This window comes from Oncorhynchus nerka, linkage group LG18 (genome assembly GCF_034236695.1).
Source record: "Oncorhynchus nerka isolate Pitt River linkage group LG18, Oner_Uvic_2.0, whole genome shotgun sequence".
NCBI lineage: Eukaryota > Metazoa > Chordata > Actinopteri > Salmoniformes > Salmonidae > Oncorhynchus > Oncorhynchus nerka.
This window is the reverse complement of record NC_088413.1, coordinates 22,534,745-22,561,488: the sequence shown is the minus strand read 5'-3', so window position 1 is coordinate 22,561,488 and position 26,744 is coordinate 22,534,745. Positions and strand designations below refer to the sequence as shown.

The 26,744-nt window shown below is 46.9% G+C and overlaps 2 protein-coding genes across 3 annotated transcripts; one reads left to right on the top strand and one right to left on the bottom strand.

Moving 5' to 3' along the window:
• Window positions 1-5,330: 5,330 nt before the first annotated feature.
• LOC115127711 (uncharacterized) lies at window positions 5,331-6,671 on the bottom strand. Its single transcript, XM_029657327.2, has one exon. It carries the CDS (start codon window positions 6,669-6,671, stop codon window positions 5,331-5,333), a length of 1,341 nt encoding a protein of 446 aa, XP_029513187.2.
• A 1,028-nt stretch (window positions 6,672-7,699) lies between these two features.
• On the top strand, window positions 7,700-25,301 carry LOC115115979 (WW domain binding protein 1-like). Of its 2 annotated transcripts, XM_065003257.1 has the most exons (7): window positions 8,092-8,128; window positions 18,996-19,037; window positions 19,600-19,652; window positions 20,060-20,104; window positions 21,821-21,968; window positions 22,278-22,439; window positions 23,187-25,301. In XM_065003257.1, the coding sequence occupies exons 4-7, from the start codon at window positions 20,087-20,089 to the stop codon at window positions 24,290-24,292; spliced, it is 1,434 nt and encodes a 477-aa protein (XP_064859329.1). In that variant the 5' UTR covers window positions 8,092-8,128; window positions 18,996-19,037; window positions 19,600-19,652; window positions 20,060-20,086; the 3' UTR covers window positions 24,293-25,301. The 2 variants fall into 2 exon arrangements, with proteins under 2 accessions (XP_064859328.1, XP_064859329.1); XM_065003256.1 differs by lacking the exon at window positions 19,600-19,652 and having other exon boundaries at window positions 7,700-8,128.
• Window positions 25,302-26,744: the final 1,443 nt, after the last annotated feature.

Sequence of the window (26,744 nt, the reverse complement as noted above, 5' to 3'; positions counted from 1 at the left end):
ATTCTGCATCTGACTGACCTGCACATTACAGAAGTCTATTTAGCAAAGCCACCAAACCTTCTTGTGTGTAATTGTTTTTGTATTTCTGCATAGGATCCACCGGTTACCTCCCACAGGTGGGAGAGGTAGGATTTTTCACTGCTGTGCAGGAAACTGCAGTCGTTGATATGGTCATCAGAAACAACGGCATAAAACTCACAGAGATTCGGGACGACTGTTGGCAGACAATGTAAGCATAACAAATATGCTTACGTCAAGTCAGGATGAAGCAGTTGTACACTGTCCCCTTTGAGAGGAACTCTGAACGAGTCAAGCAACTCAGGAACCAATATGTCCAGGTAAGATGACTATCAAATACAGAACTGGTTTTGAACAAAACCAAACAAGGCAGAGGCACACAATGGCATGTTTTAGGTATAATGTAAACTACCGTAATAGCCTAACTCTTATGTTGTCTTGTGGATTTATTTTAGAGAGTCATGGAGATTGAAGCCAGGAAAACACCCCACATATTCATCTTTGTGGATGAGGCTGGTTTCAACTTGGCCAAAACACGGCGGTGAGGAAGGAATGCGATTAGAAAAAGAGCCACAGTGGATGTCCTGGGCCAGAGGGGTGACAACATCACAATGTGTCCAGCAATATCCTCTGATGGATTCCTGTCACACAAACCGCTACTTGGGCCATACAACACCGAGCGTCTCATTTCATTCCTGGATGACCTCTATGGAAGGGTTGTGCCAGGTGAGGACAGGGTTGCAGTGAGGCGAAATCAGCCAACGTTTGTAATTGCATGGGACAATGTGGCACTTCACCACTCCCATACAGTCACAGAGTGGTTTTACAGCCCATCCCAGGATGATGTCACTTTTCCTCCCACCTTACTCTCTATTCCTCAACCCCATAGAGGAATTATGTTCCTCCCACCTTACTCTCCGTTCCTCATCCTCATAGAGGAATTATGTTCCTCCCACCTTACTCTCCATTCCTCAACCCCATAGAGGAATTATGTTCCTCCCACCTTACTCTCCATTCCTCAACCTCATAGAGGAATTATGTTCCTCCCACCTTACTCTCCGTTCCTCAACCCCATAGAGGAATTATGTTCCTCCCACCTTACTCTCCGTTCCTCAACCCCATAGAGGAATTATGTTCCTCCCACCTTACTCTCCATTCCTCAACCCCATAGAGGAATTATTTTCCTCATGGAGGTGGAAGGTTTATGACCACCATCCACATGATCAAATGTCCCTCCTGGACCCAATGAATGGTGGATGCCTGGACATATCTGCAGAAGATTGTCAGGGATGGACCAGGCACGCCAAAAGATTAGTTCCTAGGTGTATTGCCCACGATGACATAAGATGTGATGTGGAGGAGAACCTGTGGCCAAATGCAGAAGATAGGGTTAACTACTGTATCTGTATCGGTAGATGGTGTATATACAAATGATTGTATTGTGGAATCACTCAATGCCATAAAATGACATAAAACATATTGAAGCATATTGCATCATGTCTGGTACATTCCTGTAACATATACTGCAGTGTATTCTAAACAGCAGAGAGGTGTGATTCTTGTTTTGTACAGAAAACATTGTGTAATGCTACCTGTTGTTAGTGTTGTTTAGGTCGTTGTTTTATGAGTGACAACGTGTGCTTTTTGGGTGGCAGCCTTTGCTAGTGTTATGGAAGAACGAGTTGAATTTGAGACATGTATGAAGTGTTTTTGGTAGTTTTAGGGCATTTTGAACATGAAATGAACTGCTGTGCCAAGCTGAAAGTTAGTTAGGAGAGCTGTGTGAAGAGTTTTGAAAAAGTGACCTAAGTATTGAGAAATGGGTCCTAGTGATTGTAAAAAACTGTAACCCAACCCCTCTGAATAAGAGAGGTGCGGGGGGGGGGGATCAACATCCATGTCTTAACTGCCATGCTCAGTGGCAGAACAACAGATTTTTACCTTGTCAGCTCAGGGATAGGATTCAGCAACCTTCCGGTTACTGGCCCAACCCTCTAACCACAAGGCCAATCGAGACATGGATTGTGTGTGTGTGTGTGTGTGCCACATAAGGTGTTCCTAATGTTTTGTTGACTCAGGGTATGTACAAACAGTACACACTGATGCGTGTCTCTATGTTTTTACATTCCGGTTAATGATGATGATCAGAGGTGCTGGCCACTCTTCGGCCAGCGTCGTCGTGGTGATCAAACATGTTCAGTGACTCAGATCTGTCTTGCCCAATGACAACAGCAGGATGTCTCTGCCAGTGTCTATCTAGTAGGTAGGGCTCTGCTAGTCTAGGGGATTCCTCCTTTGGCTCGCCCTGCCTTGTTTCCTTCTGAGTGGCGTGACTGGGAGGTAGAGGTGACTGTACATTAGAGCAGACAGACAGGGTTGATAGCCAGGGGGTGGATGGTATGGCTTCTGGTGGGTAGGGCAGTACTGGTGCCATTCCTACCATTCCAAGTGAAAGCACCACAATGGACAAGTCTTTCTGAAGTTTTTGTTTGTAGCGTGACAGAAAATGTGTTAGGGCTAGGCAGCACAGTCATATGGCTGTATGGGACTGTGTAGTATTGTTGAGTAACTGAATACAACAAACTGGTTAACTGAGTAGCCTGACTGGGAGGCTGGCAATGGAACGTTCAGACTTGGAGAAGGAAAGTTGGAGGGAAGAGTGGAGGAAGAGGAGCGTCCTCTCTGCCCGTCGCCTGCTGTAGTGGGCCCATGATGATGGACAACCCTGGGGGCAGAGCACCAGATAAGCTCCCCGGGGCCTCCACATGGCTTTCAGGGCTATAGGGGGCCGAGGGGGGTCATGGGGCCCAGTGTGGGAGTGCCTCTCTGGGGCTCCATCCATCAGCTCTGCCCTTCAAGGGGCCAGGCCTGGGGCTGCCGTGTACTATCAGTATTTATGATGTGACATTCTCCTAAACGTCAGAGCGATGTTGATAACGTGTAGGATGTGAGGTTGTGTTGAGTGCAGATACAAATGAGCCATTTCTGTTAGGCTACAGTGTCATTTGCAACACCCTGCGTCTGTTGCACAACACGCTACAGTGTTGCCCTTCTGTCACTACAAAATGCCTCGAGTCAAAAGGAAAGTCCATAATTCAGAGCGTTGCGCCTTGTGAGTGTTTGTGCGTTTGCGTTTCCTTTCCTTCTCTTTTCCACTGTGACATCATCAGTCAGGCTCGTGACTTTTGACGGACAGCTTTTGAAAATAACATCATAGCAACGGCATGGCAACTGAAACATTCCGACGTCATCTGGAGGGCTTTCTTTATGACAATTTACAAACTTGCCTCTACATGTCTTCTCTCAAAGACAGACCTGTAGCCTGCCTCTACATGTCATCTCTCAAAGACAGACCTGTAGCCTGCCTCTACATGTCATCTCTCAAAGACAGACCTGTAGCCTGCCTCTACATGTCATCTCTCAAAGACAGACCTGTAGCCTGCCTCTACATGTCATCTCTCAAAGACAGACCTGTAGCCTGCCTCTACATGTCATCTCTCAAAGACAGACCTGTAGCCTGCCTCTCCATGTCATCTCTCAAAGACAGACCTGTAGCCTGCCTCTCCATGTCATCTCTCAAAGACAACATTTTGTCATTCCTCACACTGCTGTCACCAGCTGGCATTGACTGACACACTCATTTTCTGGAGATGTGTGTGTGTGTGTGTGTGCATTCATGTGCACTGACCTCATGAGTTGTGCCCTGCCGTAATAGAGCCCCAGAGTGGAGGTGTCATAATACCCATAAAAGCTAGCGGTCAAACAGGGAAATAGTTCTAATTGTTTTTCCACCATTCATTTTTCCCATAGGGTATTTTCTGGACACGTAAAATAAGCTCTGTGTTTTGTGAAGGTTTACCCTGGTGTGACGTTTTGATAACCGTGTCAATCTCTCTCAGACAAGGGGACTTTTATCAATATTTCAGCTGTTGTGTACATTTGTTTTATTAGATTACTTTATTATTTCATTCCAAGTCATCCTCTCATCACTATATCCTGTCTGACAAAATCACTATTTTAGTAGTTCTTCAAAAATAAACAAGGAATACTTTTATGACTGCTGAATATCAACTATCAATCATTTATTTCATGTATTCTCAGGTAGAGTTACCTCAAAAAGAAGCTGCTCTCTTTTGCTCTGTCCATCGCACATTCTTCTGTCTCATTTACATAGCAGGTGTAAAAGAAACACACACACCGGAAAAGTAGGTGCGCAATGGGTTATTGTCGTTGTGGTTAATTGCCATGTTTTCTGAGCTAAACTATGTGGAATATTGGCCTGTTGGAAACTACAACTCCCTACTACATCGCACAGTTTGCGATGTCTGATTTATCTCTAGAGAAACTGTGCAATGTGTGCACTGAGCTTACAGAAATAAACTGGACAAAATGGAATTAAAATAATCAAACCGAAGTCAGTCAATTAGTTGTTTAAAAAACGAAAAGTAACCTACATTGCTCAGCAGTAGTGGCTATTAACCCCTGGTTATTTCCCAACTTACATCTATTTTAGGATGCTACTGGATACTTCATGACAATAATGATTCATAAAGTTCATCCCCCCCCCCACACACACACTGCCAGTAAAGCTCATCGGATAGAACCAGTTGTGTCCTTCCCTTTGTGTGTGTGTCATACTATTTCAAATACTTTCGGGGCCACACTCCCAATATGGAGGCTGAGAGAGAGGGGATGACCCTGGCGTGTGAGCGAGAGAGAGAGAGAGGAACACTGTGCTGCTGTCATTACACCCTCGAGGGAGAGAGGGAGAGAGAGAGAGAGAGAGAGAGAGAGAGGGAAGTCCGAGACGTGCTGGAACGACATGTACCGTAGTGGTTACAGTGTGTGGGTGTCACCGGTACATAGAGTGTGTGTGAGTTTAGTTCATGCTGACCAGGCCCTCTTCTCTGGGTGTGTACAACACTTTGTTCTGTGACTCAGATGTCATGACAGTGTTAATCTCCCCATAACAACTGATTTGGGATCAGTTTCTAAGTGCATTAGTGAGTAAACAGACTGAGTTAAAAAGGCAAACACACACACACACACACACACACACACTAAATACCAGCCAGACTACCGCTGCACGCGACTCATTGGCGCAGTAGAGGGTCATTACGCAACATTTCAACATGCTCCTAAAATACATGCTCTTGACTCTCTTGTGTCTCATTAACACCCATTGGTGGTTACATCCAACACTTCATACTAGAGACACACCATGTTCCTAACTTTAATCTGGCTCATCTCATACAAGTACAATTTTCCTCTAAAATATAAAGTTCAGGATTTATGCCATGTTCTATCCCTGTTTAGAACTGAAGTGTGAGAGGGAAGGGGTGTGAGAGGGCAGGGGTGTGAGAGGGCAGGGGTGTGTGAGGGTATGGGTGTGTGAGGGAAGGGGTGTGAGAGGGCAGGGGTGTGAGAGGGCAGGGGTGTGAGAGGGCAGGGGTGTGAGAGGGCAGGGGTGTGTGAGGGTATGGGTGTGTGAGGGAAGGGGTGTGAGAGGGCAGGGGTGTGTGAGGGAAGGGGTGTGAGAGGGCAGGGGTGTGAGAGGGTAGGGGTGTGAGAGGGTAGGGGTGTGTGAGGGAAGGGGTGTGAGAGGGCAGGGGTGTGTGAGGGTATGGGTGTGTGAGGGAAGGGGTGTGAGAGGGCAGGGGTGTGAGAGGGCAGGGGTGTGTGAGGGTATGGGTGTGTGAGGGAAGGGGTGTGAGAGGGCAGGGGTGTGTGAGGGAAGGGGTGTGAGAGGGCAGGGGTGTGAGAGGGTAGGGGTGTGTGAGGGAAGGGGTGTGAGAGGGCAGGGGTGTGTGAGGGTATGGGTGTGTGAGGGAAGGGGTGTGAGAGGGTAGGGGTGTGAGAGGGCAGGGGTGTGTGAGGGAAGGGGTGTGAGAGGGTAGGGGTGTGTGAGGGAAGGGGTGTGAGAGGGTAGGGGTGTGAGAGGGTAGGGGTGTGTGAGGGAGGGAAGGGGTGTGAGAGGGTAGGGGTGTGTGAGGGAAGGGGTGTGAGAGGGTAGGGGTGTGAGAGGGTGGAGGGTAGGGGTGTGAGGAAGGGGTGTGAGAGGGAAGGGGTGTGAGAGGGCAGGGGTGGGAAGGGGTGTGTGAGGGAAGGGGTGTGAGAGGGCAGGGGTGTGAGAGGGCAGGGGTGTGTGAGGGTAGGGGTGTGTGAGGGCAGGGGTGTGTGAGGGAAGGGGTGTGAGAGGGTAGGGGGTGTGAGGGAAGGGGTGTGAGAGGGTAGGGGTGTGTGAGGGAAGGGGTGTGAGAGGGAAGGGGTGTGAGAGGGTAGGGGTGTGTGAGGGCAGGGGTGTGTGAGGGTTGGGGTGTGAGAGGGTAGGGGTGTGTGAGGGCAGGGGTGTGTGAGGGTTGGGGTGTGAGAGGGTAGGGGTGTGTGAGGGCAGGGGTGTGTGAGGGTTGGGGTGTGAGAGGGTAGGGGTCTGTGAGGAAAGGGGTGTGAGAGGGTAGGGGTGTGTGAGGGAAGGGGTGTGTGAGGGTAGGGGTGTGTGAGGGCAGGGGTGTGAGAGGGTAGGGGTGTGAGAGGGAAGGGGTGTGAGAGGGCAGGGGTGTGTGAGGGTTGGGGTGTGGTAACTGGTAACCTACGGCATAATAAATGTTGCTAATGTCAAGATTAGTGGCGGTGGTAAGTCCTGTTCTGCTCATCTACTCTTCCATGGTGACATGGGTAGTGTCATAATGCCCATCGTGCTAACCAGGGCCCTGCCCAATCACCAATACCCAGTGACTCACTAGGAAGATTACATACTGCACACACACACACATACACTCTTGCATGTACACATACCCAGGTGCACACATACACACTCGCGTGCGTGAGACCATGAAAACCTTTAAAATTACCGCAACATTTGATTTGCTGTAAAATTAAATGAATATTGGCAGAAATAATTGTAGAAATGTGTGAAAATAAAAGTGTTAGGTTCAATGATGGATATCCATTACATTAGATGAAAATGTTCACAATTATTTATGTCAATATTCACTTCGGTAATTTTACCGCAAATAAAGCATGATTATCTCTTAATTGAAAAGGTTTTCATCACAGCTGTAAAAGTAGGGCACCAAAATGACATTTCCAATAGTCTGCTCCCACCTTGTGGACAATAGGAATGTTGCGGCGTTTGTCCTGTGGATTTCCCCAAGTACTTATGTAAGGCACTTTCTTTTTATGGATTTGGTGGTAGGATAGGATAACCTGTCCTACATAAAACAGCTGCAGTTCACACACACACATGGGTTTTGTACACTTTACACGTGTAGGGGTATGTACCATGCAAGTAATAAGCAACACATTGTTGTCTCAGTCAATGTACAGCGTGTGTATTCACTGCTGTTTTCTTGTATCACTTGGAATGAAATGTGTACGTTATCTATTTCAACATGCATGTCTTTATCGGGTGACCTTGGCCAAGCATCCTTACCCCATCCCTACACCTCACGGTGGCTGAAACAATTAGGCCTCTATAAAAATAAATTGAAAATTACGTTGCTTGCAAATCTACACAATGCTAGACATTGAATTTGGAATCAAAGTCGTTTAAAACGGAGCTTTACTAAGCAGCAATCTCTTTCTCGGCCTCTGCGACTGTTGCCAGGAGCCGGAGATAGACCGGCGACGTCCAATCATCTGCACAGCCCTCTCCTCTTTTCCTAGTTTGAGAGGGCTGGAATTACATGACATCATTTAAAGAGCGCCCCCGTACCACCAACGAGGAAAAAAAGAAAACTTGAATCCTCACTCCTCCATCTTCCCACGAGCTGGAAGAGAAAACACCTGAGGGTCGTTTGCCATTGGGACGCTTTCCCTTCCCTTGTCGATATCGCGCAGCCTGTAGCATTATTGGATTGGCCGCGGCGGTATCCCTGATAGTATCGGATTCGGGGAGGGGCGTTCTCTACGCTCGGGGAATGGCGGAGCTGCAGGCTGCTGTGCTGGGGATTCAGTGTGGGAGAGAGATGGGGATTTAGCACAATAAGATAGATCCCAGTCCTCTCTGTTTTCCACTCTCTCTCTCTGTTGTCGTTCTACATCTCTGCTGCCTCTGGCCATGGATCCAGAGAAAACGTTGACGTTCTGCCTTGGACTCAAAGCAGAGGCGGTATGTTGACTTACACATTTGGTATTATCAACATCTTCGCTTGATGTGATTGCTGTGAGTTATGGTGATTTTTGTCAACAACTGGGCAATATTATACCGCAGGGGTATTAGGATACTGTGAATGCCGCCGTGATGTTTTCTAAGAAATGTTCCTAGATTTGCACGGATTTGTTGTCATACCGTCGCTTCAGTGGATATCTGTTATTGTTGGAAATAATTCAATTGATATTGCAAAACATATTTAGGCTTCACAAAACTAAGGTTTTATGGACAGTCTGAAGTTCAAGTTTTTCCTAAATCAGGCCTTTTGAGCATAGATAGACTTGTTGTACAGCACACACACAACTGCATGATTATCCTTTCATTTACGTTTTCATTTAAGATGTGTTGCTGATATCTGAAAGTTGATTTCCTCATCTCATTGTCTGGAAATTAATTTGCTGTAATGCACCAAATAATGACCTCAATGTTACACAGCCCATAATTAAAAGTGCTTTTAGCTCCCGACCCTCATAATAAAGGTAATTTATAACCCCTCTGCCAATGGTGAAATACCATAGTGCTGATTCAATGAGCTATAGGCCTCGGGCCGGGATAATGCAGGGCTGAAGCCCCTGGGCCACAGGGGGCAACAAAAAACAACAACTATGAAGGAAATGCAGTGCATTCGGGAAGTATTCAGACCCCTTGACATTTTCCACATTTTGTTACTTTAAAGCCTTATTCGAAAATGTATCAAATAAAATAAAATCCTCAGCAATCTACACAAAATACCCCATAATGGCAAAGCGAAAACAGGCGTTTATATGTTTTTGCACATTTATTAAAAAACCAGAAATACCTTACTTATATAAGTATTCAGACCCTTTGCTATGATACTCAAAATTGAGGTCAGGTGCATCCTGTTTCCATTGATCATCCTTTTGATGTTTCTACAACTTGATTGGAATCCACCTGTGGTAAATTAAATTGATTGGACAAGATTTGGAAAGGCACACACCTGTCTATATAAGGTCCCACAGTTGACAGTGCGTGTCAGATAAAAAACTAAGCCATGAGGTCGAAGGAATTGTCTGTAGAGCTCAGACACAGGATTGTGTCGAGGCACAGATCTGGGGAAGGGTACCAAAAAATGTCTGCAGCATTGAAGGTCCCCAAGAACACAGTGGCCCTCCATCATTCTTAAATGGAAGAAGTTTGGAACCACCAAGACTCTTTCTAGAGCTGGCCACCCGGCCAACCTGAGCAATCGGTAGAGAAGGGCCTTTGACAGGGAGGTGAACAAGAACCCGATGGTCACTCTGACAGAGCTTCAGTGTTCCTCTGTGGAGATGGGATAACCTTTTAGAAGGACAACCATCTCTGCAGCACTCCACCAATCAGGCCTTTATGGTAGAGTGGCCAGATGGAAGCCACTCCTCAGTAAAAGGCACATGACAGCCCACTTGGGGTTTGCCAAAAGGCACCTAAAGACTCTCAGACCATGAGAAACAAGATTCTCTGGTCTGATGAAACCAAGATTGAACTCTTTGGCCTGGATTCCAAGCGTCACATCTGGAGGAAACCTGGTACCATCCCTATGGTGAAGCATGGTGGTGGCGGCATCATGCTGTGGGCGTGTTTTTCAGCGGCAGGGACTGGGAGACTAGTCAGGATCATTGGCAAAGATGAACGGAGCAAAGTACAGAGAGATCCTTGATGAAAACATGCTCCAGAGTGCTCAGGACCTCAGACTGTGGTGAAGGTTCATTTTCCAACAGGACAAGGACCTTAAGCACACAGCCAAAACAACGCAGGAGTGGCTTCAGGAAAAGTCTCTGAATATCCTTGAGAGGCCCAGCCAGAGCCGGGGCTTGAAGAATGGGAGAAACTCCCCAAATACAGGTGTGCCAAGCTTATAGAGTCATAGCCAAGAAGACTCGAGGCTGTATTTGCCTTCAAAGGTGCTTGAACAAAGTACTAAGTAAAGGGTCTGAATACTTATGTAAATCTGTTTTTTTATTTTTTAATACATTTTGCTTTGTCATTATGGAGTATTGTGTGTAGATTTATGATGGGGGAAAAAAACCATGAATTGTTGAATAAAGCTGTAACGTAACAAAATGTGGAAAAAGTCAAGGGGTCTGAATACTTTCCGAATGCACTGTATACACTATATACATTAGATATGTAGTATATTTCTTAAACCGCCAACCACAGGAAGACTCAGGAGCCCACTCTCAATGAGTGTAGGCGGACAGGAGGTGGGGAGATGGGGGAGGACAGGAGGTAGGGGGCCCACGTGGGTAACTGGGGGGCCCTGCCTTGATTGGGTAACTGATTATTAAATACATTTAAGTAAACTGCATTATAATTAAATGTGACTGGTCAATTGTGTGGATAATGGTCTGGGCCCAAAATCATAGGGGGCCCAATAGGCAAAAAAAACAGCAACAAAAAAGAAATGTCATTTTTTAAATTATAATTTTTATACAACCACAGGAGCTGACTCTCAATGTTCAAAATACACCAAGAGCATAATTTAGCCCCAGAGAATCAACAGTTTATCCCAATAAAGCACATACAGGTATCTGCCAAAATGAAGGAAACACCAACATAGAGTGTCTTAATAGGGTGTTGGGCCACCACAAGCTGCCAGAACAGCTTCAATGCACCTTGGCATAGATTCTACAAGTGGACCTAAACCAACACCAGAACATATATTCATATCCCTTGTTTACTTTATTTTGACAGTTACCGGTATGCCTACAGCCGGGAAGGCCACAGTTTGGGCAACATTCGCATCAAATATCAGCTCCAGCTTGTTGCTCTGTGACCATAGACATATAATCCATAGAAGGGCAATGGGTCGGACGGCGGCGGGGCAGGGGGCTATAAAAAAACAAAGCCCCGGGGGGGGGCCTATGATTTCTTACTCCGGCCCTGTATAGGCCTAGAGGTCTTCTCGGCATGGCTAAACACACTGTATATACAGAGCAGTGTGTTGCAAGTCAGCTACTAGAATATGTGCAATTACCGTTCTTAAGAGGATCTTTACATTGATTGTAGGCTTAGTTGTAGTTGTAGTGGGTAGTAGTCATGTGTTAGTGTGTATGTTAAAAAAGTTATCTCCGATTGAATACACTCACTAAGAAGAAAACTCTGCTATTGTAGGTGTTTACTATCATAGCTGAATTTCTCGCTCGCACACACACACACACACACACACACACACACACACACACACACACACACACACACACACACACACACACACACACACACACACACACACACACACAGACACTGTTGACTGTCCATCAGGCATTGTGCTATGAACGTTCCTAATCATTTATCTTCTGATGATAATAATATATCTGTTGAGGAGGACAATGTTTCTTCATAACTTCCACTTGTCACTGTTGAAGTGGTCTTAGCTAACGGTCTCTTCTGCCAGAACAATCAGCTCCTTTGTATCTGTCCAGGATGCTCCTGCGGTCACATTAGCTCGTAGAAAAAAGGGTTCCAAAAGGGTTCTTCAGCTGTCCCCATGGGAGAACCCTTTTTGGTTCCAGGTAGAACCCTCTGTGGAAAGGGTTTTCTGTACATGGAACCCAAAAGCGTGCTACCTGGAACCAAAAAGGGTTCTTCAAAGGGTTCTCCTATGGGGACAGCCAAAGAACCATTTCAGGTTCTAGATAGCACCGTTGTTTCTGAGTGTATAGCCTATTGTGTAAGAGGTGCCTGGGTTAACCAGGTCTCCCCTCAGTCTGGCCTGTTTTCTTACTCTCTTTACAGGACCATCATTCCTCACAAGGCCAGCCAGCCACACACACACACACACACACACACACACACACACACACACACACACACACACACACACACACACACACACACACACTGGTGAACAGGCAGGAAGTGAGGAAGTGTGTTAAGCTGTTTGTCTCGCTGTCTGTCTGTGGCTTTGCACTGTGGTTAGGTGTTAGAGTGGGAGACATCTACAACTCGTAGTAGAGGTGTCTTGTGGTTTTTAACATGGTCTCGGGGGATGATTGAATGACCTCTTCAGATCCAGTAATGTATGATGTATGATGTGGTGGGCTAAACCACAGACTCTCAACTTTACAGAGTGGAGGCCAGTGATATTACACGTTTTCTCTTCCTGTAGATAAGACTGTTTGGCTGCCTGAAATCCCCTCCTATGCCAGTGAAAGGCATTTACTGAGTTGTCGTTGCCGATCACTCCCAGTCACATACAGTAGGTCTTATACTCCCAGTCAGATACAGTTGGTCTTATACTCCCAGTCAGATACAGTTGGTCTTATGCTCCCAGTCAGATACAGTAGGTCTTATACTCCCAGTCAGATATAGTAGGTCTTATACTCCCAGTCAGATACAGTTGGTCTTATACTCCCAGTCAGATACAGTAGGTCTTATACTCCCACTCAGATACAGTAGGTCTTATACTCCCAGTCAGATACAGTAGGTCTTATACTCCCAGTCAGATACAGTAGGTCTTATACTCCCAGTCAGATACAGTAGGTCTTATACTCCCAGTCAGATACAGTAGGTCTTATACTCCCAGTCAGATACAGTTGGTCTTATACTCCCAGTCAGATACAGTTGGTCTTATACTCCCAGTCAGATACAGTAGGTCTCATACTCCCAGTCAGATACAGTAGGTCTCATACTCCCAGTCAGATACAGTTGGTCTTATACTCCCAGTCAGATACAGTTGGTCTTATACTCCCAGTCAGATACAGTAGGTCTCATACTCCCAGTCAGATACAGTAGGTCTCATACTCCCAGTCAGATACAGTAGGTCTTATACTCCTAGTCAGATACAGGTCTTATACTCCCAGTCAGATACAGTTGGTTTTATACTCCCAGTCAGATACAGTAGGTCTCATACTCCCAGTCAGATACAGTAGGTCTAATACTCCCAGTCAGATACAGTAGGTTTTATGCTCCCAGTCAGATACAGTAGGTCTTATACTCAATTCTACAGTAACCAGTTGACAGTCCTGCTGACACTGTTGACAACATCTATCTTGCTCTCAGTGGTAATCGCATCAAATTATTTTCCCCCCCTCTCTCAGCCAATCACAATTTCCAATGTGTTGGGATACATCTTACTTTAACCCTGAACCTGACCCAAAAATAACCTGAAAGCTGTTGCCCATCAACAGAGTTAAAGTTGATAGTTTGTTGATAGATATGTCGAACACATATAGGGAACTATCCAAATATAGTGTGACCAAACAATGGGATACAAGATTATCTAGATGTTTTCTAAAATCTCTGGTATTCCGCTCACACTGCCCAGTAACAGTACATTACTAGTTTCACTCCTCTAACCAGGCTGACAACTGCTGTTAGTGGTCCTGCCGTCGACAGAGTGGGGTTTCCAGTCCGGAGCTGCCTGTGTAATGTTTATCCCAAACTAGTCTCACACTCCTCTGCTACGGCTGTGTGTGTCTCTGTGTGTGTGTGTGTTGCTCTGCTACTGTTTGATCAATACCTGGCACAGACGCCAGCTGCTTGTCCTCCCCCTGTACTCTACTGCTGCTGCAGTGCCTCACTTTGTTAGAGAGCAGCAGGAGTTGGATGGATGGAGAGAGACTACTAGGAGGACTCTGGGTCAACCCTGATAGGGTGTAATAGTGTGTAGTAGTATGTACTAGTTTATAGTAGTGTGTAGTAATGTGTAGTAGTGTGTAGTAATGTGTAGTAGTATGTACTGGTTTTTAGTAGTGTGTAGTAATGTGTAGTAGTGCGTAGTAGTGCGTAATAGTGCGCAGTAGTGCGTAGTAGTGTGTAGTAGTTTGTAGTAGTGTGTAGTATTGTGTAGTAGTTTGTAGTAGTGTGTAATAGTGTGTAGTATTGTGCAATTGTGTGTAGTAGTGTGTAGTAATGTGTAATAGTGTGTAGTAGTGTGTAGTAGGGTGTAGTAGTGTGTAGTAGTTTGTAATAATGTGTAGTAGTGTGTAGTAGGGTGTAATAGTGTGTAGTAGTGTGTAGTCGGGTTTACGTTTGTAATAGTGTGTAGTAGTTTGTAATAGTGTGAAGTAGTGTGTAGTAGTGTGTAAGTATTTTGTAGTAGTGTGTAATAGTGTGTAGTAGTGTGTAGTAGGGTGTATTAGCGTGTAGTATGTAGTAATGTAGTAATTTGTAATCATGTGTAGTAGTGTGGAATAGCGTGTAGTAGTTTATAATAGTGTGTAGTAGTAGTGTGTAGTAGTGTGTAGTAGTGTGTAGTAGTTTGTAATAATATGTAGTAGTGTGTAGTAAGGTGTAATAGTGTGTATTAGTGTGTAGTAGTGTGTAATAGTGTGTAGTAGTTTATAATAGTGTGTATTAGTGTGTAGTAGTGTGTAATAGTGTGTAGTAGTTTATAATAGTGTGTAGTAGGGTGTATTGGTGTGTAGTAGTGTGTAGTAATGTGTAATAATGTGTAGTAGTGTGGAATAGTGTGTAGTAGTTTATAATAGTGTGTAGTAGTGTGTAGTAGTGTGTAGTAGTGTGTAATAATATGTAGTAGTGTGTAGTAGGGTTTAATAGTGTGTATTAGTGTGTAGTAGTGTGTAATAGTGTGTAGTAGTTTATAATAGTGTGTAGTAGTGTGTATTAGTGTGTAGTAGTGTGTAATAGTGTGTAGTAGTTTAATAGTGTGTAGTAGGGTGTAATTGTGTGTATTAGTTTATAATAGTGTGTAGTAGTGTGTAATAGTGTGTAGTAGTTTGTAATAATGTGTAGTAGTGTGTAGTAGGGTGTAATAGTGTGTATTAGTGTGTAGTAGTGTGTATTAGTGTGTAATAGTGTGTAGTGGTTTATAATAGTGTGTAGTAGGGTGTAGTAGTACTAGTCAGACATGTAGAGTAGCTACAGTTTTGACTATGTGTGAAGGTTAAAATGGAGGATTTCCCTAACTAACTGATTTGAAATCAGTCATTGTCATTAGCTACTGACTAGTTTCTGTTAGCCTGCACTAGTACCCTCAAACTACACTCTGGACCTCCAAGACAGTCCACTGCTTTTCTTCATTGTTCCCCTCTAATCCTGGGACACCAGGTGGGTGCAATTAATTATCAGGTAGAACACCAGCAGGCTCCTAACCATGTTAAGGTCGAATAACCCTGATCTAGTATGCGATTGGGGCTCCATTATGCAATGTGCTTATTGGTGATTATAGGATGACACCAATACAGTGCAGGCTCGGGTGATAGGCCTAGTACCAAATCTATGTGTGAGTTCAAACAGTGCTGGGGAGAGAGATGCAGTGCTGGGGAGAGAGATGCAGTGCTGGGGAGAGAGATGCAGTGCTGGGGAGAGAGATGCAGTGTTGGGGAGAGATGTAGTGTTAGGGGGAGAGATGCAGTGTTGGGGAGAGAGATGCAGTGTTAGGGGGAGAGATGCAGTGTTACGGAGAGAGATGCAGTGTTAGGGGAGAGATGCAGTGCTGGGGAGAGAGATGCAGTGTTGGGGAGAGAGATGCAGTGCTGGGGCGAGAGATGCAGTAATTGGGAGAGAGATGCAGTAATGGGGAGAGAGATGCAGTGCTGGGGAGAGAGATGCAGTGCTGGGGAGAGAGATGCAGTGCTGGGGAGAGAGATGCAGTGCTGGGGAGAGAGATGCAGTGCTGGGGAGAGAGATGCAGTGTTGGGGAGAGAGATGCAGTGCTGGGGAGAGAGATTCAGTATTGGGGAGAGAGATGCAGTGCTGGGGAGAGAGATGCAGTGCTGGGGAGAGAGATGCAGTGCTGGGGAGAGAGATGCAGTGTTGGGGAGAGAGATGTAGTGTTGGGGAGAGAGATGCAGTATTAGGGAGAGAGATGCAGTGTTTGGGGGAGAGATTCAGTGTTTGGGGGAGAGATGCAGTGTTAGGGGAGAGATGCAGTGTTTGGGGGAGAGATTCAGTGTTAGGGGGAGAGATACCGTGTTGGGGAGAGAGATGCAGTGCTGGGAGAGAGAGATGCAGTGCTGGGAGAGAGATGCAGTGTTGGGGAGAGAGATGCAGTAATGGGGAGAGAGATGCAGTAATGGGGAGAGAGATGCAGTGCTGGGGAGAGAGATGCAGTGTTGGGGAGAGAGATGTAGTGTTGGGGAGAGAGATGCAGTGTTAGGGGGAGAGATGCAGTATTAGGGAGAGAGATGCAGTGTTAGGGATAGAGATGCAGTGTTGGGGAGAGAGATGCAGTGTTAGGGGGAGAGATGCAGTGTTACCGAGAGAGATGCAGTGTTGGGGAGAGAGATGCAGTGTTAGGGGGAGAGATGCAGTGTTACCGAGAGAGATGCAGTGTTTGGTGGAGAGATGCAGTGTTTGGTGGAGAGATGCAGTGTTTGGTGGAGAGATGCAGTGTTTGGTGGAGAGATGCAGTGTTTGGGGGAGAGATGCAGTGTTAGGGAGAGAGATGCAGTGTTAGGGAGAGAGATGCAGTGTTTGGGGGAGAGATGCAGTGTTAGGGGGAGATATGCTGTGTTGGGGAGAGATATGAAGTGTTAGGGGGAGAGATGCAGTGCCCAGTGCAGCCTGGCCAACAGAGACCCAACGTCAGCTGACAAAAGGCTGACTGCTCATTTGCATGTTTGGTGACATGCCGTCCGGTCAGACTGAGTCGGGTGTAAAAAAAAAGCCCAGTGTCTCCGTCCATGCGAGCATTGTGTCCTCTGTAGCTGGACCCCCGCAGCCCACTGCAACACTAAACAGACAGGCATTTTCCCTTTACTGTTATGCAACCGTCCTCCTGTCTGTCTGAAATGTACACACACAGGCGTTGTGTTGCGTTCTGTTGTGTGTTTGAGGTAGACGTGCCGAGTACAATGGAGGTATTGAATCTGGGGATCGTAAGCGTGAAGTGGGCTTTCTCACTGATTTCCAATGCAGATGGACTCGGGTATCTGGGATGATAGCACGCTTACAAGTGATCACAATCACATGCCTCTTTTTTGGTTATGCAAATCCTTTAGCCAATATGTGCTTTTGACTTGATTCATGACTAATCCTTTCTACAGGAACTGTCCTGTTCCACAGTTCATGTGAATGCTGGGTCGTGTTCAGTAAGAATAACATGTTTTAACTGTGGTCCAACAGGGAAGTTAGTACCAACTAAACTTGCTCAATAATAACATAGATTTTCGTTTTCCCTTGCAACATGTACCCTACTACTGAACATAGCCCTGTCTGTAAGGGCCTGTCTGTCTGTAAGGGCCTGTCTGTCTGTAAGGGCCTGTCTGTCTGACTGTCTGTCTGTAAGGAGGCGCCAGGCTGGGAAATTGATAAATGATAACCTGAAAATGACATCACGGTTGTTTTGGACTCAGGGTACCTTGTTGTTCCTGTCACTGCAGGAACACTGAGAGGTTGTTTGTTTGTGTGTGTTTGTGAGTATCAGGTTGAAAGTGTGTCGGGGGTTGACTGTGGTGGCCCTGGAGAGTTTATCTTTTAGGCGCATCCACAGTCAGGCTGTCTGTATAGGTGAACATCCACAGTCAGGCTGTCTGGATAGGTAAACATCCACAGTCAGGCTGTCGGTATAGGTGAACATCCACAGTCAGGCTGTCGGTATAGGTGAACATCCACAGTCAGGCTGTCTGGATAGGTGAACATCCACAGTCAGGCTGTCTGGATAGGTGAACATCCACAGTCAGGCTGTCGGTATAGGTGAACATCCACAGTCAGGCTGTCTGTATAGGTAAACATCCACAGTCAGGCTGTCTGTATAGGTAAACATCCACAGTCAGGCTGTCTGGATAGGTAAACATCCACAGTCAGGCTGTCTGGATAGGTGAACATCCACAGTCAGGCTGTCTGGATAGGTAAACATCCACAGTCAGGCTGTCGGTATAGGTGAACATCCACAGTCAGGCTGTCGGTATAGGTGAACATCCACAGTCAGGCTGTCTGGATAGGTGAACATCCACAGTCAGGCTGTCTGGATAGGTGAACATCCACAGTCAGGCTGTCGGTATAGGTGAACATCCACAGTCAGGCTGTCTGTATAGGTAAACATCCACAGTCAGGCTGTCTGTATAGGTAAACATCCACAGTCAGGCTGTCTGTATAGGTAAACATCCACAGTCAGGCTGTCTGGATAGGTAAACATCCACAGTCAGGCTGTCTGGATAGGTAAACATCCACAGTCAGGCTGTCTGGATAGGTGAACATCCACAGTCAGGCTGTCTGGATAGGTAAACATCCACAGTCAGGGTGTCTGGATAGGTGAACATCCACAGTCAGGCTGTCTGGATAGGTAAACATCCACAGTCAGGGTGTCTGGATAGGTGAACATCCACAGTCAGGCTGTCTGGATAGGTAAACATCCACAGTCAGGCTCTCTGGATAGGTGAACATCCACAGGTGAATTGGGGTCAGGTACGGGCAATTCCAGTGTTATGGATGTGACATTTGCATGCAAAATCACAAACTAAATGGCTCACAGAATTGACATACAAAACGTAAACAAATGTGTGTGTATAGTACCACTGGGAGGACCATATACCCAAAATACAGACTACTAAATATTGGCACTGGGGGGACCGTATACCCCAAAAACAGACTACTAAATATTGGCACTGGGGGGACCGTATACCCCAAAAACAGACTACTAAATATTGGCACTGGGGGGACCGTATACCCAAAAACAGACTACTAAATATTGGCTTATAGGCATTACAAATGTTAAGTGAACTGGACAAGGTTTTATGGGGAGACTGTATTTATTCGATCTATTAGCTAAACTGTAAATACAGATTGAAGGGTTGGCCTCTCTCTCTCTCCTCCCATTCCTTTCTTTCTCTGATGTGCAGCCTGTCTGTCAGTCAGTCTGGCTCTGCCTGTGTAAATGTCAGCTGTATTAACCCCCCCCTCCCTCTGTTCTCTCTTCTAGATGACCATCTCCCTGCAGGGGCCGGGAGGACCAGCAGCTACGGTAAGGAGTCTAACCTTTCAATATGCAGTCATTCACAACAACCAGCACAACACATAGAAAGGAACTAGCGGTGGGAGGAAAACGAGAGAGAGAGAGAGAGAGAGAGAGAGAGAGAGAGAGAGAGAGAGAGAGAGAGAGAGAGAGAGAGAGAGAGAGAGAGAGAGAGAGAGAGAGAGAGAGAGAGAGAGAGAGAGAGAGAGAGAGAGAGAGAGAGAGAGAGAGAGAGAGAGAGAGAGAGAGAGAGAGAGAGAGAGAGAGAGAGAGAGAGAGAGAGAGAGAGAGAGAGAGAGAGAGAGAGAGAGAGAGAGAGAGAGAGATGGAAAGGGGTAGGGGAGGGAACTAATAACAGTACAACACTGAAGATGAACTGAGAATGAGTAAGGGAGGGAGGGAGGGAGAACTAGGGGGTTAACAAGCAAAATTAAGAAAAGGGGGATGGAGAGAGAGAGGGAGGGAGGGGTGAAGAGAGAAAGGGATGGAGGGAAGACACTAGAGGGCTAACACCCATTCTGAAAAAACAAGGAATGTTCATCTCACACTGTGTTGCTACCTGCTCTCATAGCTGCAGGGTTTCTACATATTGGATCTGCTGTTTGTCCAGCTCCTGTGAAAAAGGTGTGGTTGTGTTATCTGTAAAACCCTCTCCTGGTATCACTAACACGCTAACTAACCTTGAAATAACACGTAAAACAGCCTCGGACTTATGTACCTATAACAAGCATCTTCAGCATGAAATCCAGTATGGATTAGATAACAGGCCTCAATGCCAAAATCCTAAAGTATCCCTTTAAGTGCTTCACTCCTGCTAGCCCACAGTCTTCACCCCTGCTGGCCCACAGTCTTCACTCCTGCTAGCCCACAGTCTTCACTCCTGCTAGCCCACGGTCATGTGGATGTTTTGGTCAAAGTGGTCAAACCAGTAGCCTAGTGATTCAGCGGTTTTGCATTACACGTCAACGATGATGAATGTGTGGAAAGACCAGATTAAGACTTCCTAGATAACGTTTATTTTCTCATTGCAGACGACTGTGTCTCCAAAGGGTTCAGACATGGGAACCATCAACAAGGTTAGAGATGTATTCTGTTTATGTCTGCTATCCACTGTTTCTCAATAAAACATACAGTGCATTTGGAAAGTATTCAGACCCCTTGACCTTTTCCACATTTTCTTACATTACAGCCATATTCTAAAATAGATTAAATAGTTATTCCCACTCGTCAATCTACACACAACACCCCATAATGACAAAACAAAAACTGGTTTTTAGAAATGTTTGCTAATTTATAAAAAATGTAAAAAAATTACACAAGTATTCAGACCCTTTACACAGTACTTTGTTGAAGCACCTTTGTCAGTTATTACAGCCTCAAGTCTTCTTGGGTATGATGCTACAAGCTTGGTACACCTGCATTTGGGGAGTTTCTCCCATTTTTCTCTTCAGATACTCTCAAGCTCTGTCAGGTTGGATGGGGAGCGTCACTGCACAGTTATTTTCAGCTCTCTCCAGAGATGTTCGATCAGTTTCAAGTCTGGGCTCTGGCTGGGCCACCCAAGGACACATCCCCACAGCATGATGCTGCCACCACCATGCTTCACCGTAGGGATGGTGCCAGGTTTCCTCCAGACGTGACGATTGTCATTCAGGCCAAAGTGTTCAATCTTGGTTTCATTAGACCAGAGAATCTTGTTTCTCATGGTCTGAGAGTCCTTTAGGTGCCTTTTGCCAAACTCCAAATGGGCGGTCATGTGCCTTTTACTGAGGAGGGGCTTCTGTCTGGCCACTCTACCATAAAGGCCTGATTGGTGGAGTGCTGCAGAGATGGTTGTCCTTCTGGAAGGTTCTCCCATCTCCACAGAGGAGCTCTGTCAGAGTGACCATCGGGTTCTTGGTCACCTCCCTGACGAAGGCCCTTCTCCCCTGATTGCTCAGTTTGGCCGGGCGGCCAGCTCTAGGAAGAGTGGTGGTTCTAAACTTCTTCCATTTAAGAATGATGGAAGCCACTGTGTTTTTGGGGACCTTCAATGCTGCAGACATCTTTTGGTACCCTTCACCAGATCTGTGCCTCGACACAATCCTCCTGTCTCTGAGCTCTACAGACAATTCCTTCGACCTCATGGCTTGGTTTTTGCTCTGACATGCACTGTCAACTGTGGGATCTTATATAGACAGGTGTGTGCCTTTCCAAATCATGTCCAATCAATTTAACTTTCCACAGGTGGACTCCAATCAAGTTGTCGAAACATCTCAAGGATGATCAATGGAAACAGGATGCACCTGAGCTCAATTTCGAGTCTCATAACAAAGGGTCTGAATACTTATGTAAAAAAGGTATTTCTGTTTTATTTTATTTTTAATAAGTTTTCTAACATTTCACTTTTCACACTTTGTCATTATGAGGTATTGTGTGTAGATTGATGGAGGAAATGTTTTTTATTGAATCCATTTTAGAATAAGGCTGCAACGTATCAAAATGTGGAAAAACGGAATGGGTCTGAATACTTTCCGAATGCACTGTGTATACCTGGTTAAGTAAAGGTAATGAATACATTTTTGTTTGACGCTACTACATCTGAGCCACTCAACTATTCAAGGGTTTGATGACTAGTTAAGTAGTTAAATCAGATGAGATGGTGCTGGGCTGGAACAAAAAAGTGCAACCCTGGGGGGTACTCGTCTCCAACCCCACAACTGGAAATTTGAGAAACACCCTGCTCAAGCTAAACGACCATGTTGTTGTTGTTTACCATGTACGTTGTTGTCATGTCATGTCTTGTCCACTAGGGGGTGAAGGACCAAGCTGGCTCAGGCAGCCAGCCCATGCTCAGTCATAAGTACTGCCCTGGTGTCAACAACAACCCAGGCTACCTGTGTGAGACCGGCCACTGCTGTGGGGAGACAGGATGCTGCACCTACTACTACGAGCTGTGGTGTGAGTAACAACCGGTCGATACCAGCCAAGAGGCTAGTCTTGTCAGCATTTGCTGTCACACAGCTATACCGATGCATTGTGGTATGTAACCAGACCAGATCGGGAGTTTAACATGAGCAAGCCCTTAAGGCTGGTCCTCTGGTCAAACTGTGGACAGTTTGTCTTATTACGGTTTAATAAATATCCATTTATAAAAGCTTTTTCAATGTGATTATGCAACGGTATAGCTACCAGAGGCTGTTCAATAATTGGGATTAATAAAGTTGTTTGAATTCAATTCAGTATTGTCAGTGTGTCTGTATCCTGCAGGGTTCTGGCTGCTGTGGACCATCGTGATTCTGTTCAGCTGTTGCTGTGCCTACCGCCACCGGCGGGCCAAGCTGCGTGTCCAGCAGCAGCAGAGACAGAGGGAGATCAACCTGATCGCCTACCACGGAGCCTGCAACTACCCTGCGTCCATGTTGGACCTCAGTACGTATATCTACGGTCGCCTCTCTCCCCGGTCCTTTCATTGTCTGCGTCACCTTATCGTCTTATTAGCAGGACCTGGGTTCAAATAGTATTTGAAATGTTTGCTCATTTGCTTGAGTCTGTCTAGGGTGACAGACTTTTGGGACTCTTCCATTGGCTGCATTGTGCCAGGGAAGGTCAAGGAAGTACAACTTATAGCCCCGATGCAGTCTTCTTAATTTTATTTTCAAATGTAAACAACTCCGGATATATTTTTGTATAATTTGTTTTCCTGAGCCTTCTTTTGCCAAATGCTCAGTCTGATTGTGTGGGCGTCTTGATACAAATGTTAATTTACAGTATTTACATACTGGCGGATAGGAGTGTCTAGACTCTAGAGCCTCTAGAGTACCCCTTCAAAGTAGGAGGATACATACGCAAATAAAAGATGACTAGTCATTGGTCAGAATAATCAGATCTGATTGTGAAGTCATGATCTGGGCCAAAAACTCCATCTCGCCTGAACAGGCTGAAATTCCAGGATTTCTTTTCAAACAGCTCTTACACAAAAATGTCATTATCATAATTTTCTCAATTTCAGAGTGTCATTTCAACCTCATAGTGTGGAAGTATCATTAAAAAAACAAGACTTTTGAATGCGCTGCACAATGACTATTTTGGAGTTTGGTGTCTCAGTCCCTATTGCTGGTCATGTAACCCTAGTGGTTAGGAGATGAAATTGATTATCTGTCATGTGTTATACTGTAGGTTTCCTGGCCTCCTTCAAGCTGCCGTCCTATGAGGAGGTGGCAGCCCAGCCCCCCTCACCCCCTCCATCCTACAGCTCCGTCTTTGCTCTGCAGGGGGCGATGGGGGGCGCCACCGCTTACACAGCCACCCCTTACGGTTCAGCCTACCCCCATCACCACCAGCAACAACCCCTCGGCCCTCCCTCCTACTTGGTTAGCTCCAGGGCGGGCCCCAGCGGTGCCGGTGGTGGCCTGACCTCATCTCAGAGTTCAGACAACTACACCAGCTGCTCCTGCGAGTCCTGCTCCCTCCTCACCTCCCCATCCAGCACCTCCTTCTCTGTCCAGGTGACCTACGAGACGGATAATACCAGCCATGCCTCCACGCCCGGTAGCGAGGTTGGAGGAGGAGGGAGGGAGGTCTTGAGAGGCTTCCCCAGGGAGGGTTCATCTCTGGAGGGAGTTGTGTCTGCCAGGTCCCCTTTGTCTCCTGGAGGATATCCAGCTCCTCCTCTGCCCCCTCCTCCACCTGAACTTCTACCTCCACCTTCTCCCACAACGTCTTCTTCTCTCCCTCCCACTCCCCCTCCCAAACTATCTTCTCCCTCTCCACTTCCTCCTTCACATCATCTGCCACTCCCTCCACTCATCCTTATGGACCCCCTGGCTGTGCTGGCTGAGCAGAGAGGGGTAGAGGGCGGCCTGAGTGAGGGTGGGGTCACAGAGAGACAGAGCCCTTCCATCCTCTCTCCCCCCAAGCCCACCCAGTCTCCCCCCAAACACGCCCTCTTCTCCACCAACGTGGACTTCTTCGAGCCCGTGGAGAAAGAGAAGAGAGAGGAAGAGGAGGAGGAAGAGGAGGATGAGGATCATTTCCGTCACCGCCGGCTCACAGGCGACTCCGGCATCGAAGTGTGCCGCTGCCAAGTGAAGAGCGAGGAAGAGGATGTGGAGAAGAAGGTGGAAGAAGATCAAGTTGGAGGAGGGGATGGAGAGGAGGGGGCGGATTTCTTCCATGACAGTGTGGACTGTTCCCTCCGAGCGCAGCAGGTCGCCCAGTGTGGCCACGCCTCCTCGGCCATCCCCAGGGGCGGGGACGCCATCATCACCGTGGAGTCGTCATGAGGACAGCCAAGCCAATGAGGGCCAAATAATTTGGTCAGGTGACCAAAACTCACTTGACTGACAACAAATGGAGCCAATGGAGCTTAAAAGTGTTTACTTTGACCCAGTAGCACCCCCTACTGTTCAAACCAGGAAGGAAGCCAAGGCCCACATCAACTAGTATGGGCCTGCTTGTGTTAACGGCTTACTGTAGTAATGTGAAGTCACCATAGTAACACAGAGGAAGAGGATCATCACAGCCTTCTAATTGAAAGGAGGAAGGAAGTCGTTACAGAGGGAGTCGGACAGTTTATCTGTGTTGATCTTTCTGACGGTCATTATCATTCTGTCCCGCTGCGCTGCCACCGGGAACAAAGACACCTTTTATTATTTCTCAAAGTGCAGAAACCAATGCTGCAGTGAAACTGCTAATTATACTCTCTCTCGCTCTCTCTTTCTGTCTCTGTCTTTCTGTCTCTCTCTCCCTCTCTCCCTTTCTGTCTCTCTCTCTCCCTCTCTCCCTTTCTGTCTCTCTCTCCCTCTCTCCCTTTCTGTCTCTCTCTCTCCCTCTCTGTCTCTCTTTCATCACAGGAAGAGGAGCAACAGCTGCATGAGACAGTATAAAGTCAGCATAATGTTTACACAGTCTACCTCGCACACACACACACACATTCACACGCACGCACGCACACACGCACGCACGCACGCACGCACGCACGCACGCACGCACGCACACACACACACACACACACACACACACACACACATACACACACACACACTGTTGACTGTCCACCTGCTGTGTCTGAAGCTCTGCTGCACCTGCCCTTTTGCTTTGCAAAAATACCTCCCGCTTTCTTCCTCTCCCATCCTCCCATCAGAGTACTGTTAGCTCCTCTTCTCTTCTCCTCCTCTCCTCCTCTCCCATCCTCCCATCAGAGTACTGTTAGCTCCTCTTCTCTTCTCCTCCTCTCCTCCTCTCCCATCCTCCCATCAGAGTACTGTTAGGTCCTCTTCTCTTCTCCTCCTCTCCTCCTCTCCCATCCTCCCATCAGAGTACTGTTAGCTCCTCTTCTCTTCTCCTCCTCTCCTCCTCTCCCATCCTCCCATCAGAGTACTCCTCTTCTCTTCTCCTCCTCCTCTCCTCCTCTCCCATCCTCCCATCAGAGTACTGTTAGCTGCTCTTCTCTTCTCCTCCTCTCCTCCTCTCCCATCCTCCCATCAGAGTACTGTTAGCTCCTCTTCTCTTCTCCTCCTCTCCCATCCTCCCATCAGAGTACTGTTAGCTCCTCTTCTCTTCTCCTCCTCTCCCATCCTCCCATCAGAGTACTGTTAGCTCCTCTTCTCTTCTCCTCCTCTCCCATCCTCCCATCAGAGTACTGTTAGCTCCTCTTCTCTTCTCCTCCTCTCCCATCCTTCCATCAGAGTACTGTTAGCTCCTCTTCTCTTCTCCTCCTCTCCTCCTCTCCCATCCTTCCATCAGAGTACTGTTAGCTCCTCTTCTCTTCTCCTCATCTCCTCCTCTCCCATCCTCCCATCAGAGTACTGTTAGCTCCTCTTCTCTTCTCCTCATCTCCTCCTCTCCCATCCTCCCATCAGAGTACTGTTAGCTCCTCTTCTCTTCTCCATCTCATCTCCTCCTCTCCCATCCTCCCATCAGAGTACTGTTAGCTCCTCTTCTCTTCTCCTCATCTCCTCCTCTCCCATCCTCCCATCAGAGTACTGTTAGCTCCTCTTCTCTTCTCCTCCTCTCCTCCTCTCCCATCCTTCCATCAGAGTACTGTTAGCTCCTCTTCTCTTCTCCTCATCTCCTCCTCTCCCATCCTCCCATCAGAGTACTGTTAGCTCCTCTTCTCTTCTCCTCATCTCCTCCTCTCCCATCCTCCCATCAGAGTACTGTTAGCTCCTCTTCTCTTCTCCTCATCTCCTCCTCTCCCATCCTCCCATCAGAGTACTGTTAGCTCCTCTTCTCTTCTCCTCCTCTCCCATCCTCCCATCAGAGTACTGTTAGCTCCTCTTCTCTTCTCCTCCTCTCCTCCTCTCCCATCCTTCCATCAGAGTACTGTTAGCTCCTCTTCTCCTCCTCTCCTCCTCTCCCATCCTTCCATCAGAGTACTGTTAGCTCCTCTTCTCTTCTCCTCATCTCCTCCTCTCCCATCCTTCCATCAGAGTACTGTTAGCTCCTCTTCTCCTCCTCTCCTCCTCTCCCATCCTCCCATCAGAGTACTGTTAGCTCCTCTTCTCTTCTCCTCCTCTCCTCCTCTCCCATCCTTCCATCAGAGTACTGTTAGCTCCTCTTCTCTTCTCCTCCTCTCCTCCTCTCCCATCCTTCCATCAGAGTACTGTTAGCTCCTCTTCTCCTCCTCTCCTCCTCTCCCATCCTCCCATCAGAGTACTGTTAGCTCCTCTTCTCTTCTCCTCCTCTCCTCCTCTCACATCCTCCCATCAGAGTACTGTTAGCTCCTCTTCTCTT